Genomic DNA, 17,497 nt, shown 5'->3' on the forward strand with positions numbered 1-17,497 from the left:
CATTACTATTATTTTTATTTTCGTCTCAGATAAAACGGGAGGCTTATCATAGACATAGGTCGGCGAACTAATGAGTCGATTCACTCAGACTCAGAACCATACCCGTCTTAGTAAGCCCTGGAGACCAAGTGTGTGTGAAAAATAAAGGGGGAGGGAGGGGATAGCAAGTGCATGAAGATGTCGAAGTGGCGCCGGAAAGACAGAGAAAATGTTGCGTAGCAGGGAGAAGGCGTTTTCTTTTCTTCTTTAATTGAAATTTACAAAGATTTGAGTTCAAGGCGCCAAACCAACAACGCGAGCTATATAGCTCACTGCATGGCAGCTTGGAACTACAGAGGTATCCGAGCTCTTTTTCAGATTATGAAACAGAGAAGGAACTGACGCAGATGTCACGTCTCTGTCAAGTTACAGTAATAGACCTGTTTGTAAACACCCTACGAACTTCGCCGCATGACTCTTCGTACAGGCTTGTTTGCTGATGTGGCCCTATTGGCTATTAGGCCCACTCTGCCCCTCTGCCCACACCAGGCCGAGCTTGCCTGGTGGGGGGAACACGACCGTAGAGCCAAATTTTTCGGCCACTTTGTTTTAGGCAATGGAAAAGCTCGTGCACATACGGAATGCTATACTCGCGGCTAAGTTTCTGTGGCAATGAAGGGAAAATTACTGGAGTGGATCTTCTGCACATGTTTTACTGCGCCAAGTATTTCGTCCGTGTTTGACAGCGCTAAAAGTGCTTTTGGGCGTTTGGCTTCTTGGAACAGGAACTGGGGGAATTAGCGTAGCCTCCACGTGCGACGGTTGCGCATTTTCCCAAACGACAAACGAGGAAAAGAAAAAACAGAGAAACAAGTCAAATTTTACCCTCAGTGGTGTATTTTGTTTTATTTTGTGTTGTAAATATGTTAATGGTGTCTCTTCTCCTGCTAAATCTAACGCGGGTGTGAATGTGGGACTATTTGCAGGAGCGCTCCGAATTGCGCATGCTTTGTCTCCGTAGCTTTCCCTTCATTAATTTGCTACATAAAGTCGTCCGCTAGTACACAAACAGTTGGCCTGTCATTATTTTCCTCTGTACATCAGTTTCTCCTCCTCTCTCGCATTCTCTTTATTGACGAAACGACATTGCTGATGGTATGCTTTCTGCGAAACTTCCCGACATCGCTGCGTCTCTGCTAGAGCTCATTCAAAGCATTTAGACATGATCGTTTCAATGAAAACACATTGCAAGTTTCCATCGAGATTCAAACGGCCATGTGTTATAGTACGTGCTTAATTGTGCTGAGCCTGGCTTCTGTAAATTATCAGATTCATCTCAATACATTGCCTTATGGGCTATAAGGCTATGTATTGAGATGAATATGATAATTTACAGAATCCAGGCTCAGCACAATGACTGAGCATGCACTAAAACACGGCCGTTCGAATCTCGAGGGAAACTTGCAGAGCAGTTATGGGTCGCTTTCGGTGCGAAAAGCTGGCGTCCCGTATTGCCTTCATCGTTAGCGTGAGCGTATTGGGCTTACTGCAGAAACCACATGACACGGTGGCTTCTGGCCGTTGGCCGTGTTAAAGGCGACACCATAGAATAAGTAAACAGAAGACACAAACGACGAGTGATTGTCATTTCAAATCTACCGCCGTACCGCTCTTCGGGTTAAGCCATAGAGTTTCATGGGTTAAGCAGTACAAAATAAATAGATAAATATCGTCACCTTGCGTCACATACGTTGGCAACACCAATGTATTGAATGTAAAATTACCGCTAAGAATTTATTAATGCATTTAATATTTCTTTCTTAGTGACGTGATAAGTTACACTTTTTTTAAAGAATGGTTTTGTAAGTACTTTTACTATTACAGCGTAATAAAATAAAGCTAGCTTTTTGTTATGCATGTCTTTAAATTATAATGAATATTTAGTTGATATTGTTGTTGTGCAATTTCTTTAGCGGCTAGGATGAGTCATTTCTGTGCGGCGGCGCGCCGGATTCTATCCGATGTAAACACCATGGCCGATGTAAGTCATATGATTTTTAACCCCTGATGTATGGTTTTAATAAGGTTGTTAATTTGGGGGCCAACGGTGCGTGAGCTAGAATGTACAGAGAGCTGCATGTAGCTTAAATGCGTGGGCCAATTATAATTGCTTTAGCACCCCCTAGTACCCCTTAGCACTTAGTTCCTGCGCTGCGCTGTCGCTGCCGCGATACATCCGCCCATCAAATGTCACGAGTGTATTTTTACCCAGACCCTTACGACTTTTCTGTGCCGTTGCAGGAGTTGAAAAAGCACCTCATTCAACTGATATCCAGGTACGCAAACTTTTCTGCTGTTCTGTTTGCGTGTGCATGTTTTTGTGCTGGTAAACGACAGTGTAAACATCGGTGAATTGAGGTAATGGTGTTTTCAGAACCAAGGACATATAATGAGATTGTCGTGTCGTGACACGTATAGTAAGACTCATTATCTTTTATTTTTTAGAAAGATCAAGATTTTACTTGTTGTTACTGAGATATTTCGATTTGAGCAACACAGAAAAGACGAGACAATAGAGAGCAGACGACACTGGAGTTCAACATTACGGCCAGCCAGCCTTTTGCATGAGAACATTTTTTAGCGTGCGATACACGTAAACAGACACGGGCCATCGGCGACAGAATGCCACTTCTGTGCCATGGTTCTTTTCGTCGACATAACTGGTAACATTAAAGGCTGTAATGTCTCAAGTCATCATCTTGCTACCTTCGTCAACAAGCACTTGAAATTTTATGAGGAAAGTGCGCAATGGTAGCATTCACGAGGAAGCCAATGTCTGCTTACGGCATATCAATTAAAGGACAACTTGTGCCATACAGCAAAAGTCACAGGTTCTTGGGAGTCGTAATTCACAAGAGACCTAACTTGGACTCCGCACGTGAATTACGTGAAAAAGCGGCTGCCTGCTATCTGTCACCTGTTCAGGTTCCTTGCAGGAAAAAGTTGGGAAGTATCTATACACGCTATGTTACAGCTGTATATGGCATTGTTAGTTGGATTCCTGCAGTACAGCCTGCCTGCAATATCCAACACCTGCAGGACTAACCAGCATATTATTCAGAGCATTCAAGCCCAAGCCCTTAAGATATGTCTTGGCTTACCACGCAGTGTGTTAGTAGCTGAAACCATTGCCATTGTGCAGGATTACCCAATTGCGACGCACATTACAGTTGAGACAATGCGTATGCATCTCAGACATTATGCTAGGACCCCTTCCCGCCACCTGGCGAGCCTCACTGCTGAAAGGCCCTGCTTGACATTTATGCACATCGTGCGTCGTTTACTTCAAGGTACGCACCAGCGGCCAAGCCAGTGTTTCCTCCGTGGTGTTTGAGCAGTCCACAAGTACATATAATGATTCCAGGACTACAGAAGTCAGATCTACCATCTCCTGTTCGAAAACAGTTGAGCTTACTCCGTTTGCATGAAAAGTACAGCAACCACGTGCACATCTATACTGATGGATTGACTACGTCTTCCAGTTCTGGTGGTGTGGTGGTTGTACCAATGCGAGGAATAACGCTGCGGTTCAAGACATCGCATGTCATGACCTCAACGGTGGCAGAACTAACGGCTCTGCATTGTGCACTGGAATTCATTGATTCTGAAAGACCTAGAAAATGGGCTGTGTTCTCTCACTCAAAACCAGCATTACAGTGCACGCAGCCAGTTCTCCAACACGGATGTCATGAACAGCAGACATACGAAATCGTGAAACTTCACCATCACGTCCAACAAAAAGGTCACGAGGTTGTTTTTCAATGGGCACCTGGCCATTATGGAATCAGTGGCAATGATTCCACCAATAACGCTGCTTGCAGAGCACATCAAGAAGAGCACAGCATTCCAATTTCGCTTTTGAGGACAGACGCTGTAAGGCAGCTTCAACACCTGGCACGCAGTCTCTCACTGACTGAGTGGAACTCGCCAAACTTAAGACTTGCACGACTGCATCGATTCAACCCCCCACTGCAACTCCGACTTCCACTCGGACTTCCTCAACGTGAAGCAACACTTCTCTGTCGCCTTTGGTTAGGAGTTGCCTTCACAAAGGCATACTCTACATTAATTGGAGTGACTGACAGTGCAGCATGCGAGGTCTGCGGCACTGAAGAAAATATCGACCACCTGCTGCGCCACTGTTCACAATATGCCGCAGAAAGACAAGAACTTGCTAATGCTCTCCAAAAACTGGACAATCGGCCGCTTTCTGTGCAGGTGCTGCTGGAACACCGCCCCCTATCGCTCGTCAGCCCATAAAGCTTTGAAGGCACTTTTGTTCTTCTTGAGGATGACGGGCTTGTGTGAAAGTCTGTGACTATTAGTGCAATTTCTATTAGACCACACGCGTCAGCGAACTCACCGCTGATTTCCTTTTTTCCTTCCCTCCTCTTTCTCGCTGTCATCTTTGTTTTCCCCTTTCCCATTCCTCCGGTGTAGGGTAGCTAGCCGGACGTTATTCTGGTTAACCTCCCTGCCTTCTACTTCTCCCTTTCCTTCATTCCTTCCTTCCTACAGGCTTGGAATATGAAAACAATGCTTGTCACCTTCGAGATAAAGATATATCAAGCATAAAAAACTTGAGCCTCTTGCCTGTGTTTTCTGGTACAACAATAAGTAGCACTTATCCATCTTTTTTCTTTCTTCATATTTAGGGTCCAAGGTCTCCAGGCTATTGTATTCACAGACCGAGACGGTGTGCCTCTAATCAAAGGTAATGCCTTAAAGCTATGACAGCCCCACATCTCCACGGGGATTGGTAAACTTAACTCGCAGAATTCTACAGCAACAAAGTTTTTTCCATGCAAACGGAGATATTTTTCATTGAAAGTACCATCTCACAAGTAGTAGGCATTTGCTGTATTCCTGCATGTTTTTTGTTGTCGGGGTGACATTATCATGCTGTTGTATGCTTTTGTTGGAGTTGGTGGTGGTGTTTTGCAATATCATTTTTTGTGAAAGATGTAGAAAGCTTAGTGCCCTGGTATATGACCTGCTGGAGAGGGTGTAAGGGCAGATAAAAAGCATTTACAAAGCTGATTTTTTAAATAATCATTTTCATGTCTGCATGCAAAGTGACTACAAGAAAGTCGTTAACTCTTGTGGTGTTGTATGTCTACTGCTCTTGCACTTGTGGTGAGGTAATTGGGATTACATGTTCAGTCTTGCACATGTGCACCTAAGAAATGACCAGTGATGCCAAAATGGGGCAAGGTTTCTGGAACATTGCCCCCATGTCATGTCTGCACAAACACCTTGTTCACACACTGTCCCAAAACTATGTTGTGGAAGACTAGTAACTTGACAACTAGCAAGGTCGACAAGTTGGCTTTGTTGTCAGTGATACTGATACTTTGCTTGAGAGTGCTCATGGGTGTCGTGTTGGCTAACTAATGACACAGTGGTATAGATCCAGGAGGGTCTGTGCCAAGGTTTTCCATTATCACTACTCCTCTTTCTGATATATGTAAACATAGAAAGGAAGCGAGAGGCAAGTAAGTCAGGTTTTAATCTTCATCTAAATGAGGTGGTATGGACGGTGGTGAAGCAATGGTGGTGAAGCAAAGGACGGTGGTGAAGGCTTAATGCATGCGGATTACAGTGTTCTACTAGCTGATAACTGGAGAGGTGTGCAGCTTCTAGGTGATATATGTGGAAAGGAGGGAAAAACTGGAATTTAAATTTAGCGTAAATAAATTTGGCTTCATGGTGCTTATGACAGGACTGATCAGCTGATCACAATCCAGAGAATATTTTTAGGTACACAGGGTAGTTGAGTACAAACACCTAGGAGTATGAATCAAAGAGGGAATTATTACATAAACATGAAGTAATCAATGCAAAAGGCAACTGAAACATGGCAATATGGAAATACAGAGCATCATGGGGATTCAGCAAATATAAAGTAATACGAGGTGCATGGAAAGGTGTGATGGTTCCTGAGCTTATGTTTGCTGACCCAATGCGGCACTTAAAGTATGAAGTGCAGACAGAACTGGAGATTAATCGGAGAGTCATCAGAAGGCTACCACTGTGGATGCAAGGGAAAACCGCAGATGAAACAGTACAGGCACACATGGACTGGGCTTCCATTGAAGTGCAAGAAGCTCGGTGCAAAATTTGCTTCAGAAAACCACTGTAGAACCTGAACAAAAATTGATGAATGGCAAGGTTATTTAAGTAACCATACAGAAAAAATCATGTACTTACAGTGGAGAAAAAGAGCATGGACACTATCCACTAAATATTATGCTAACGAGGGGAACAGCAGGCAGAAAAAAGGATGGTAAATGTAAAGTCGGAGATGCAGGAGCAGTTTATTGGATAGAAGCCAACAGCAAAAACAGAAATCTGAAGGGAAAAGTTCTATGATAATTCAAAGAGCAGTGTCCTGCTGTGTCAAGCCAGTTCAGGGTATATGAAAACGCATAGTTATGGGAGAAAATTTTCAGATGAAGACGGCCTGTGCATAGCATGTGGTAATAGTGCATAATCCATTGAGCATATTCTGTTAGAATGTCAGAGTATCCATCTAGGCCTAGATCTGGAAGTAGTAAGCTTGACCGAGGCACTAGGTTTTAAGGGCAGTAGGGAAAACATGAATGAAACTGGCTGTGGAGACCAGTAGAAAAGACTAGAAGATGGGTGGCACAAAGGAAGCAACAACTCGCTCTAAGCACGTTTTCTGGAGTGGATAATGTAGCTTAGAGCACAAGGATGTTTAAGGATTTAAATTTATGAGAAAGGTTTGTAGAGCGAGCTTGGTGGCAATCGCCACCGCTCTGTTTCAAAGGAGATGCCCATGTCATCACTAAAGCATTTCACACTGTACTGCAACCCTCCTTCAAGGGGACCAGCAAAGCACTGCCGTTGTTGTTTAAGAAAAAGAGTTGTCATGGCCCACTAGCTGGTTTCAATATGGTACTGAGGCAAGCCAGTGTAGGCAAGTTTCCCATTTACTTGTATTAAACCAGACTCAGTTAAGTTTATTTCATGGTAAAGTTTCACAGCGGAGAAGCATTTAGTTTGGTTTACATTTGCATGGTTACATTTGCATTTGCATTTACATTCATACAAATGAAGGTGCACTGATTTTCAGTTAACTAGTAATCTTGTAGCCATTGCCAACACCAGGAACATGTTCGAAGTTGCTGGAAGTGCATGGTTGAGTTCAGAAGAGTGAATATCGAAGTAAATGTTTGCGAAAAAGTTGAGTTTTTAGGCAGCGGTTTAGGGGGGTGATGGTGCAGATATTGCAAAGGTGATGCCACTGACATTTATTGCAACTTATGCTACATTGAAATATGACATTTTAGTGGCATGAAACCACTGGTTGATATATCTGAGCATCTTGAGTCACATCTTTATGGTGATGTATGTTGACAAAGTAGCAGTGTAAATTAAGTTCGTTGAATGAATAAAACTTGATCAGAATACATGGCACTCGTAGCCCACTGTGCAGATTAGGCACTTTAGACCCAAAACTTTATTAGGAAACATGAATGTCTTGGTAATCTAAGTGATGATAGCATTCAGTAAATATGGTAATACACATGTGAAATTAGTGAGACAACTGCAGTGCATTACTCTTGTATACCCTGGCAAGGTAGCCTTAGCATTACCCTGCAGCTAGACATGTCATGTGTTTAACTTACACTATGCATGGTTGAATGTGCAGCTGCGACAGATGGAGCACCTGAGCATGCCTTGAGGCCTGGCTTTCTTGCAACAGTGGGCATGGCCATGTCTCAAGGCAACAAGCTGGGCCTGGGAAAATGCAACAAGATGATTTCCTCTTATGGGAACTATCAGGTATGTACCCGTCCTGAATCACTGCAATTTTTGCTGTCACTACACTCGAACGTCATCATAATGAAGTCGAAGGGGGAGCTGAAATTACCTTCAAATCTAGATTAACTTTCAGAGTTACATTAGTTACATCCAAATTGCCCTGTAATACTCTATATGCCCAATTGGGCAGACAACTTTAGACATGCAGAGAAAGGAGACAGCTTTGTGGCCCACTGAACCTCTGTGCAGCCACATATGTGATGAAATCTTAATAAAACAACAGCAAATACCTCCAGTGTCTTCTAGATATAGCATTCTTGATATAATGCCAGGTGTGCTCTCCTATTGCAGTGCCACTAACATTGCCGTCCATGGCAGTCAAAACATATGGTGCTAGTCACCATCTCACAAAAATAGAAGGATCCCCAAAGTAATTGTCTGAAAATGCGGCCCCTGTTGCATTACAACAGTCTTTCGCTTCCGCTTTCCATTTGGCTAGTTACCATTATTGTTAAACCGGCAAAATGGCGATGTGGTCGAAGAGACAGCACGCTGCACCGTGAAGTCCATCATGGTCGAACGGCAAACGGCACACAACATAGCGTGGCATGCTGACGCTGCAGCAGGTCACCTGCTGATGTTGCTTGTGCCTGCGCCTCGCTTCATGAACAATGAGCTCCAGCACAGTCTCAATCGGCATGAAGGAAAGCCTTCTTTCCTCCATGTCCATCACTCTCCATGTAGTTAACAGCTAAAAACCTTGCTGCGCCAACATGCCCGGCATGCTGCAGTGAGAGAGAGAAGTGCAATGGTGACGGCATGGCCTCTAAGATTGAGTGGCACGAGACGCCATCAGATCACTATCTGTATGAGACACCACACGCCACCTGATCTCGGATGCCATGGCAATAGTGAGCCACTGTGTGCGCATGGTGTTCAGAAAGACCAGTTTTGTTTGACAGTGTGTTCAATGTGGGAAGTTTGATGTGCCATGCCGAAGGAGTGTCAAACCATGCAGAAAGTGTTCTCGCTTGGGGGACAGGACTCATTCATTATATCCATTTGCAGGACAATTTTACTTTGTTAAAGCAGTGTCTTAGATTGTACATGAAACTCAATATGTATTTCAAGGTGAATTGCGTTTTTAGTTAGCTATGTCCATTACTTTATTATATCAGATTTCGTTATGAGGTTGTATTTCAGCTTAACTAATGTTTGTCTTGCAGTTTTTCAATGCATTCAGATCTTGATGTTAATGCAATATGTAAAACCAGAACAACAAAGCAACTTGAAGTGCCTAATAATAAAATAAAGGTAGAGGAGGAGAAAGCACAAGAGAAAAGGAAACAGGCAATAATGCCAGTGTCAGGCCACATCACTGCTGCCATGGTTGGAAGGAGCAGAGGAAGTGAGGTAAGGCAATTGTATTGTTGTGGAGCCATGCTGTGCCATGTGTGCACCAATTGCATCATCTTCTCCATGCGGTTGCACTGCTTGTGGCGCCAGATGTGTTATCCTCGGCACTTGATAGGCCGTGCTGGGCATACCAGTGTATGCATAATTCTCTGCACTTGCTAGAAGAGGCATCCATGGTGTGAATTGAGTTTTGCCAAGATGCCTAGCAAGAAGGTGGTGTGTCTGAAGAGCAGGGGGGCTGCTGTGGCAGAGAGGTAGCAGCCCATTCAATGCGAATCTCTCATGGGAGTGCGTCAGATGATATGATCTCCCAAATACACTGGCATTCATCTGTATCTCGTGTTAACACGAGGAGTCTGTTTCCTTGCCTGCCGTGGTGGCGCAGTAACTTTGGTGCTGCACTGCTAAGCCCAAGGGCATGAGATCAAATCCTGGCTGTGTCGGCCGCATTTTGATAGGGGTGAAATGCAAAAAATGCCTATGTTCCGCGCATTGGTTGCCCGTTAAGGAACCCCAGGTGGTCAGAATTAATCCAGAGTCCCCCCACTATGGTGTGTCTCATAATCATATTGGGGTTTTGGCACGTAAAACCCTAGAAGTTAAATTTCTATTTCTATGTGTTGCTAGCCTGTTGCAAGGGTTGAGCTTTTAGCTGCTGTGGATAGATGACACCCTCGTTTGTTTAGATGGTGCAAAATATTTTTCTTCGATAGACCTTCACTCCAGGTACTGGCAGATTGCAGTTGACATGGACCGGGAAAAGACTGCCTTTATTGCGCCTGATGGCCTCTGTCAATTTAAAGGGATGCCATTCGGGTTATGTAATGCCCCGGCTACATTTGAACATATGACGGATGCTCTCCTTCACTGTTTTAAGTTGTCAATCTGCCTGTGCTACCTCGATGGCATTATTGTCTTTTCACCAACTTTTGCCACGCACCTTGAGCATCTTTTGACAATTCTTTACGTTTTCTGCTAGACAGGGCTTCCGTTTAATCCATCAAAATGTCACTTCGGCCGCCGGCAACCTACTGTACTTGGACACCTGGTCGATTTTTCCTGCGTTGGCACTGATCCCAAGAAAGTTCGTGCTGTGAAGAATTTTCCTGTGCCGATTTGTGCCTACAACGTTAGAAGCTTTGTGGTTCTCAGCTCATACTTCTGCCAGTTTGTACGCAATTTCACAACATTGCACTTCCTCTCACAGAACTCAAGAAAGATGTGGTTTTTGTCTGGGGTCCTGAACAAGCTACTGCATTTGCTCAGCTTACTGTGCTGCTTACTTCGCCATTCCTTGCCCATTTTGACGTGACCGCCCCGATGGAAGCTTGAGGCAATGCCAGCGGTCATAGAATCGGTGCTGTTTGGCTCAGCGCCAGTAAGGTTGGGACCATGCTATTGCTTACACTAGTCGTCTTCTGTCCCAAGCGGAGCGCAGTTGCTCCATTACCGACCACAAGTGCCTTGCCATCGTTTGCGCAGTGGGTAAATTTCACCCCTTGTACAGCCAGCAATTCAGTTATCACTGACCATCATGCTTTATGCTGGCTTTCGTCCCTAAAGGATTCTACTGGATGTGTCGGATGTCTCGTTTGTGTATGAGTACTCGAAGAGTACTCGTACACAGCTGTGCATGAGTGTGGCTGATTCTATGAATATGCTCATTGCTTGTCGCGCTATCCAGTAGACCCACCGGAGCTTCCTGACAGCTGCGAGTAGGGTGCCTCGATGCATGCGCTCCCCTCCGCCGCCGTGCAAGGTGAAGACAACCGCGTCGTCTGCTACGGCGTCCGCCATTATGATGCCCACTCCGTAGGCAGTCAACGGGCGTCGCGCAGCTGCATGTACAGTTCGCTTTGATAATGTGTGCTGCTTTAATGATATGTCGAGAACACGAAATTTTCGCATCAGCAGTGTGAAGGTATCAATTTAATATTCTGTCATTTTTATTTTTAAAGCGGAACTTCCAACTGGACTTGCTGGCACAGAAAACTGCTGTCCACGCCAGCCGCGCAGACCCTAAAAGAACGTATTGTTGGGCTAGCTGGTGGCTGTTCACCTTGGTTAAAGGCACGAAACATACACAGGCATGAGTCCCGCCGTCTTTCGCTGTGTGTGTGTGTGCGGGTTTCGTGCCTTAAGCGTAAAGATAATTTGGCTGCCAGCTGAAACCCGAATTAACAAACCGCGTGCCGCCACGAGACAAAAGAATAATCGTCATCGCACAGCCTACTTTCAAATCTTGTTTTCGAATCAGTCATCAGTTAGCCCATTTACGGGCTGAATGCTGCAACGCTGAGTAGAAAGCAATGATCGTAAATGTCAAATAACCACTCTGCGGTTGAAACGAGGCCGTGTTTAAGTGATGTTCTACCAATGTTGAATGGTTGTTTCGGGGTCACGGAAACTGTTGTGAATGGGGCAGCTTTTCATTTGTGTCTGTGTTACCTGTGCTGACATTTGTGCATTTTTTAACGTCGCATATTTCAACCAATATCACATCCACGGCCTTTCTTTGTGATTTCATAGCATCGGGTGTGATGGATCCGTGGTAGAGGTCATCGGAAATTTCGACCACCTGAAGTTTTATTAATATGCACTGATACCGAACTAGTACACAGCACCATGTGTTTAACCTCTATAGAAAATCGGCCGCCGCGGCTGGGTGTCTCCCACGTCCTCAGGATCAGCAGTGGAGCGTGATAACTACGGAGCCTATACATCCGGGCCGCTTTTATTGCTTCATTGTAGTTCGAAACGTAATTTATATTTGTTCTGTGGGATATTACACACTAATTGTACGAAATGAACCATTTCTGGCGCATTTTTATGTTTAACTTGAGTATATAGCATGCGCTTTCTTTGAATGTTTTATTTTATTTTGTGGCCGCATTCTGTTTAGCAGTGCTTCCATAGTTATTCTTAATCTTGTTTTGAATTCTTTTACCTTACTGTAAATATGCAGATGAGAGTAAACAAAATATTGAATGCATACCAGATTATTTGGTGCCTTACATGTGGCTTATATAGCACTAAATCACGACTCTCACGGTGTAATTGACTATAAAGCCCTGTTAAGCATATTTTCTGCACGAATATATTGTCAACTGGTAATTGCTATAAAGCGATCATCGATGCTGCTAAAATAAAGTGGCCAAACGGCTTCCCAACACTGAGAAAAGTGCATTCAATAGATAGCAATTTCCAATGTGATAGCTTGTTTATTTGGTCGGGAACTTTAAGGATTTCAAAAACAACAAGTGCTACAACTCACTGCAAATTAACTGCAGCGCATGTGTTGCTTCCATGCCCACTAATTCTCGCAGCTTCAAGCTGGCGCAGGTGAATGCGTAGCCTTACTCTTGCATAACTTGATATCTGCATGTGTTCCAGAGAATCCTTGTGTCGCTGGCATGCCTCCAGACTGCACTGAGCCCTCTTGATTAAATATTCTGTCACAGCCTTTAGAGGAGACTTCAGGGTGAACAGGTTGTCAGTCCAGGACGTGATTCCTTTAAAGTGCTCTTCGCAGGACGTGAGCAAGCTCATAACTTCACCGCTCGGATAACATAAGTTCTTACCATCATGAGCATACTCTTTTAGTGCAGTTAAATATGCATGCTCATGGCTCGTCGAGCCCAGCATTGCAGCCCTGCACTTTTTTTTTTTTTCAAGATTCCGTTCACATGAAAGCCACCAATATAGTGTAAAATGCTGCACTCAACTGAAGTCAGTGCTTCAATGAAAATAATTTCGCCATCATCAATTTCTTCTTGAATATCTTGAGCACACTCTCTTTTTCCTTGTGAAATCATGTCGACCAGGTACTCAGAATCATCCGTCCCATAACTTGAGGTCGCTGGTGTGTGCAAAAATTGACTGACACACACAAGCTTCAGAGCACATTTCATGTCGTACGCATTTGGAACAGGTTTCCTCTGGCACACAACATAAAAAAAGATTCTCTAGGCAGTCTTGTAGCAGTCTCCCGGTGAGGAAGAACTTGTAGCCATCCATTTTAAGTACAACATTTTGCAAACGAAGGACCACTGTCATTGCTATCATGAGTCTTGCCTGTGAGGGCTTCCACTGGGATGTGCTGCCCATCTGCATGCCTTGAACGGTCTCTAATGCCAGGCGCAATGTGTCCAGGGCTTCGTGGTACTTTGCCATGTCTCGCCAACTAAGTGCAACTGATGGATGTCGCGAGGACATCAGTTTGTACCATTTTGCGATGACCTCGAGGAACCATGCTGTGGTTTCGGCTTCTGGCTTGAGCACTTTTTCTCTTATTAGGACACGAATGGCAGCTGGCGATTCCTTGAAAAAGTGAACTGCTATGCCGACCTTCATTTTCGTAAAATGTCCTTTGCCGACATGCACTTCCGAAAGTTTGGGCGCAATTTTAAGTTCTCTGTCACAGTCATATTCCACGACAGCACGCACATGCTCCAGCTTCACTTTGTTGGAGGGTAAGCCATGGTGGCTGACAGTTGCATCACTTAGTGTAAAGTCAATCGAGTTCAAAAGCTGACCCCGAATATTTTTTATCACGTGTGCGGCATCCGCTGTGAAAAAGAGTTCCATTCCCTCAAGCACAGGATGGCGGATTGAGCACACCATTGTAGAATTCCTGTGACTGAAAAAACCTAACTCGCACCACATCGCTCTGTTGGAGGATCCCATGTCAGAGAACTCTGAGAGAACTACCTGTGCAAAGCTGCACGATTGCGAGCACAAAGTCATTGAGCAGACAGCAATCGGCAGAGGTTCCTGTAAAATGGTATGCAATGATCAGCTTCCACCTTGAGTTCAAACCTCCGACCATAAACACTAAGCAATGACAGGTAGGTTCATCTGGCTCTGCTGGGAGTGTTTTTTCCTCCAAACACAATGTCTTCAGCACGATCGAGCTCATATCCCTGGGCAATTTCCATTTCATCGAGATAAAGTACGCAATCTCTTTCAATGTCTTCCATGTTCATCTGGCTCTGCTGGGAGTGTTTTTTCCTCCAAACACGATGTCTTCAGCACGATCGAGCTCATATTCCTGGGCAATTTACATTTCATCGAGATAAAGTACGCAATCTCTTTTAATGTGTTTCATGCCCTCTGCTTTTACTCTGAGCACGTCTGTCACTTCAGTTAAAATCCCTGGCAGGAACTTGAGCCCTTGAAGACGACGGACAAGAGTCCTATTGGAAGGCAGAGGGTACCCAAGTTTTCTCAGGGTTTCATAGCGTGATGTTTCACTCGCGAACTTTATCTGAGGGGCCTGTTTAATTGTTTTTGATGACCACGCGGCACCTTGGTTGCTTTTCCGTGATAGGGCTTGCATTTGGTCTTCATTTAGAAACTTCAATTTTTTTTGTAACACCCCGCTGGCATTTTCCAACTTTTGAAGCTTCTTTTTAAGTGACTGATTTGTAGCACTTGCCTTGCTATGAACTTCCTGAAGTTTTGCGTACTTTCTCTTCATGTCCGCAAGCTGTTTATTCACTTCAGCACCCGAGCTATTACTGCACTTCTCTCCCAACCATTCGTCACGGGTTGCACTAAGTGGGCCGGCAACTTGCTGAGAATCTGTGGCAGGAACTGAGGTTTCTGGCGTGGAACTTGGGCGAGGCAAGTTGTTCATCTGACGTTGAGTCATCTCCGTGCCATCACTCGGCACTGGCAGCAATTCTTGATTTGCTGCTGCCTCTGGTATATCAGCCACGTCGTTGACATGCTGGTCTTGAATGTCTGTTGGCGAGGTATCAGAAGCACTGGGTCGATGCTGCAGAGTATGTGTTCCTCCTGCCGCAGGTGCCCCTTGTGGTAAAAGCCTTTCTTTTGGTGGCTTCCTGTGCTTAGGCATCGCTGAAAAAAAAGAGAAACCACAGATGTTGCATCTCAGCGGGTACATTCTTTTATCATTATGAACGAACGTGCTCCGAGTTATGCTACATATAGAATGAAAATTAAACAAAATACAAAATTGTCAGTAGCATGCCTCTGGATGGCAGGCGCGGTTGATTCATCTCTCCATAAAAATAGAGGAAACGAGCTATTTCATTGACCAGTGGTATGAAGAGCATCTTGCTGTAATGTGCGTCTTTTCTGTCTCTGAAGAAACACCTGGATAATCGCCCCATGTGACTAAGGATGGCCGGTCATAAGAGTGCTAAGCTAGAGCAACAAACTGGCAGACTGCAAGAAGGAACAAAATTAAGAAACAAGCTCCCCAAACTTTAGTTAGTGCGAAAATATGTAGCTTCTTACCTCTGAACGAGAAGAGCCCTGGCACAGCATTGGGCTTCAATTTTTTCCAGCCGTCCGCCCGGTTCTGCTCCAAGGCGCTTTCCTCAAAATGTGCCTGCAGCACGGAAGCACGCAATGGTGACACCAGCTTATCATTGTTTAAATTGAAAAGGCTTCACGCTAACCTTCTAAACAGCCCAAAATAACTAACACACACAGAGACTTTCACGAACAGTGATAAGTGAAATTTAGGGGCTCGCTAAAATATAATCAGGAAGAAGCCAAAGAGTGTCGGCTTTCTCTGAACAAACAGGGACAGTGTGAGGAAATTCTACAATATGAACTGAAGGCGTGTGCACTTTCCAAATTAAAATATTAAAGCTTCTCGCCTATACTGACAGGTGGAACAAGGGTAGTGAGCTAAGAGATCATTTTAAGTATAAAAAGTGGCACCCTGTTATATTATACGTATTCTCAAAAAGGCAATGTTGTAGGTCAACACTGGCGTCATGCTGTCCACAAAGTTCGAGGAGCACGAACACAACAGCTCTCTTTTTCGTCTAATTCTGTCACCGCCCAAAATAAATTTGTCGTTGAACGGACATGTAGCCTTGAAATCCTCATCGATCATTCTTATTCGGTATTCAAATAATTCGCCGATCATCGGGTGGGAAAAAAAATAGCGAACGCACAGACAATGCATGACCAAATTACTCATGCCCAAGACACAACTACGTGGCTTCTATACATAACAGTAACCACCAATGGAATGTCACTAAATCAGTCATGATGAGTCGTGACATGACATGCTTGTCATGACCATTCATGCGTCATGCGTGGTCATAGCTTTCATCCCCCCCCACACACAAACACACGCATGAACACACACACGCACGGACACCAAGTACCGCCCGAGTTGGACAGCGGCACAATAATAACGCCGGGAAAACACGTCAACACGATCTGTATGTCATTACATGAAAAGCAAGCTTAAAGCTCACCTTACCTTCTAGTGCGCCATGCGTGTGCTCTTCCAGCTAAGTACAAAATCAAATTTTATGAGGCGCTGGTCACAAAGAGCGCACAACATACGCTTACTGTACATCTAGACGCTCTTGCAGCCGGTGTGCGACAAGTGATTAAAAACAAAGCATTTTGTGTTATCCAGAAATAAAGAGTTACACACGCATGCATATGTGCCAGATATCAAGAATGCAAGACGAATACACTGCGGGAAAAAGCACACAAATGAACGAATAACTACGAATGCAGAAATGGCATAACTTACGCTGCACACACACGACCGGTCCGTGGGTTGCCACTTGTCGCGCATGACCTTAACCAGCCAGAGGAGTCGTCTTTTCGATTCTTTAGGAAATCGGAACATCTTCCAGTCATTCCGTGAATGGTTCGTGCGCTGGGGCACGCAACACCCGGGCAATTCGGACCAGAAAACGCCGTGCACGTGTTTCTCTCGACCGACCGCAACGAAATGTGGGGAGCGCAATGGCGGCTGGCGGTCGGAAGGTGGCACTGACCCCTTCACAGAATGACTTCACCCTCCGAGAGGGCACGCACATCGAGGCACCCTAGCTGCGAGTATACCTGCATGCTGTTGTTTACTGCATTTTAGAACATTGGAGATGAGCAATGCCGTGACCCCTACTTGCGAGACGTCATTCTCTGGCTACCTTCTGAGACTCCTTCCCCTTCTCTGCACATGTTTGTGCTGCAGGCTGGTGTCTTGTACCGCTGCAACATGCACCCTGACGGTCCTGAGCTGCACTTGGTCATTCCCACACGTGTTAAACTTTCCTCGTACAGCTACACAATGTTCCTACCAGGGGTCACCTCGGAGTTTCTAGGTTGTATGGCCGTGTTCAGCATAGCTTCTTTTGGCCCTGTTTTTACTGTTCTGTCTGCCTTTACATCGCTTCCTGTCAGCAATGCCGCCGCCACAAGAAACCGCCAGTACTCCCAGTTGGCCGCCTTCAACCCCTTGACGTAC

The 17,497-nt window shown here is 44.9% G+C and overlaps 1 protein-coding gene across 5 annotated transcripts in view; it reads left to right on the plus strand.

Annotated features, from left to right (window-relative positions):
• Positions 1 to 17,497, plus strand: part of Lamtor3 (Late endosomal/lysosomal adaptor, MAPK and MTOR activator 3) — a 75,884-nt gene that overhangs the window by 24,958 nt on the left and 33,429 nt on the right. For 3 of the 5 annotated variants that reach the window (XM_075692936.1, XM_075692945.1, XM_075692928.1), the window contains exons 2-4: positions 2,281 to 2,315; positions 4,695 to 4,753; positions 7,718 to 7,851. In XM_075692936.1, the coding sequence (XP_075549051.1) occupies positions 2,281 to 2,315; positions 4,695 to 4,753; positions 7,718 to 7,851 (228 nt within the window). The other 2 variants (XM_075692952.1, XM_075692960.1) reach the window with 2 other exon arrangements.

The sequence above is a fragment of the Dermacentor variabilis genome, chromosome 1, assembly GCF_050947875.1.
Source record: "Dermacentor variabilis isolate Ectoservices chromosome 1, ASM5094787v1, whole genome shotgun sequence".
Lineage (NCBI taxonomy): Eukaryota > Metazoa > Arthropoda > Arachnida > Ixodida > Ixodidae > Dermacentor > Dermacentor variabilis.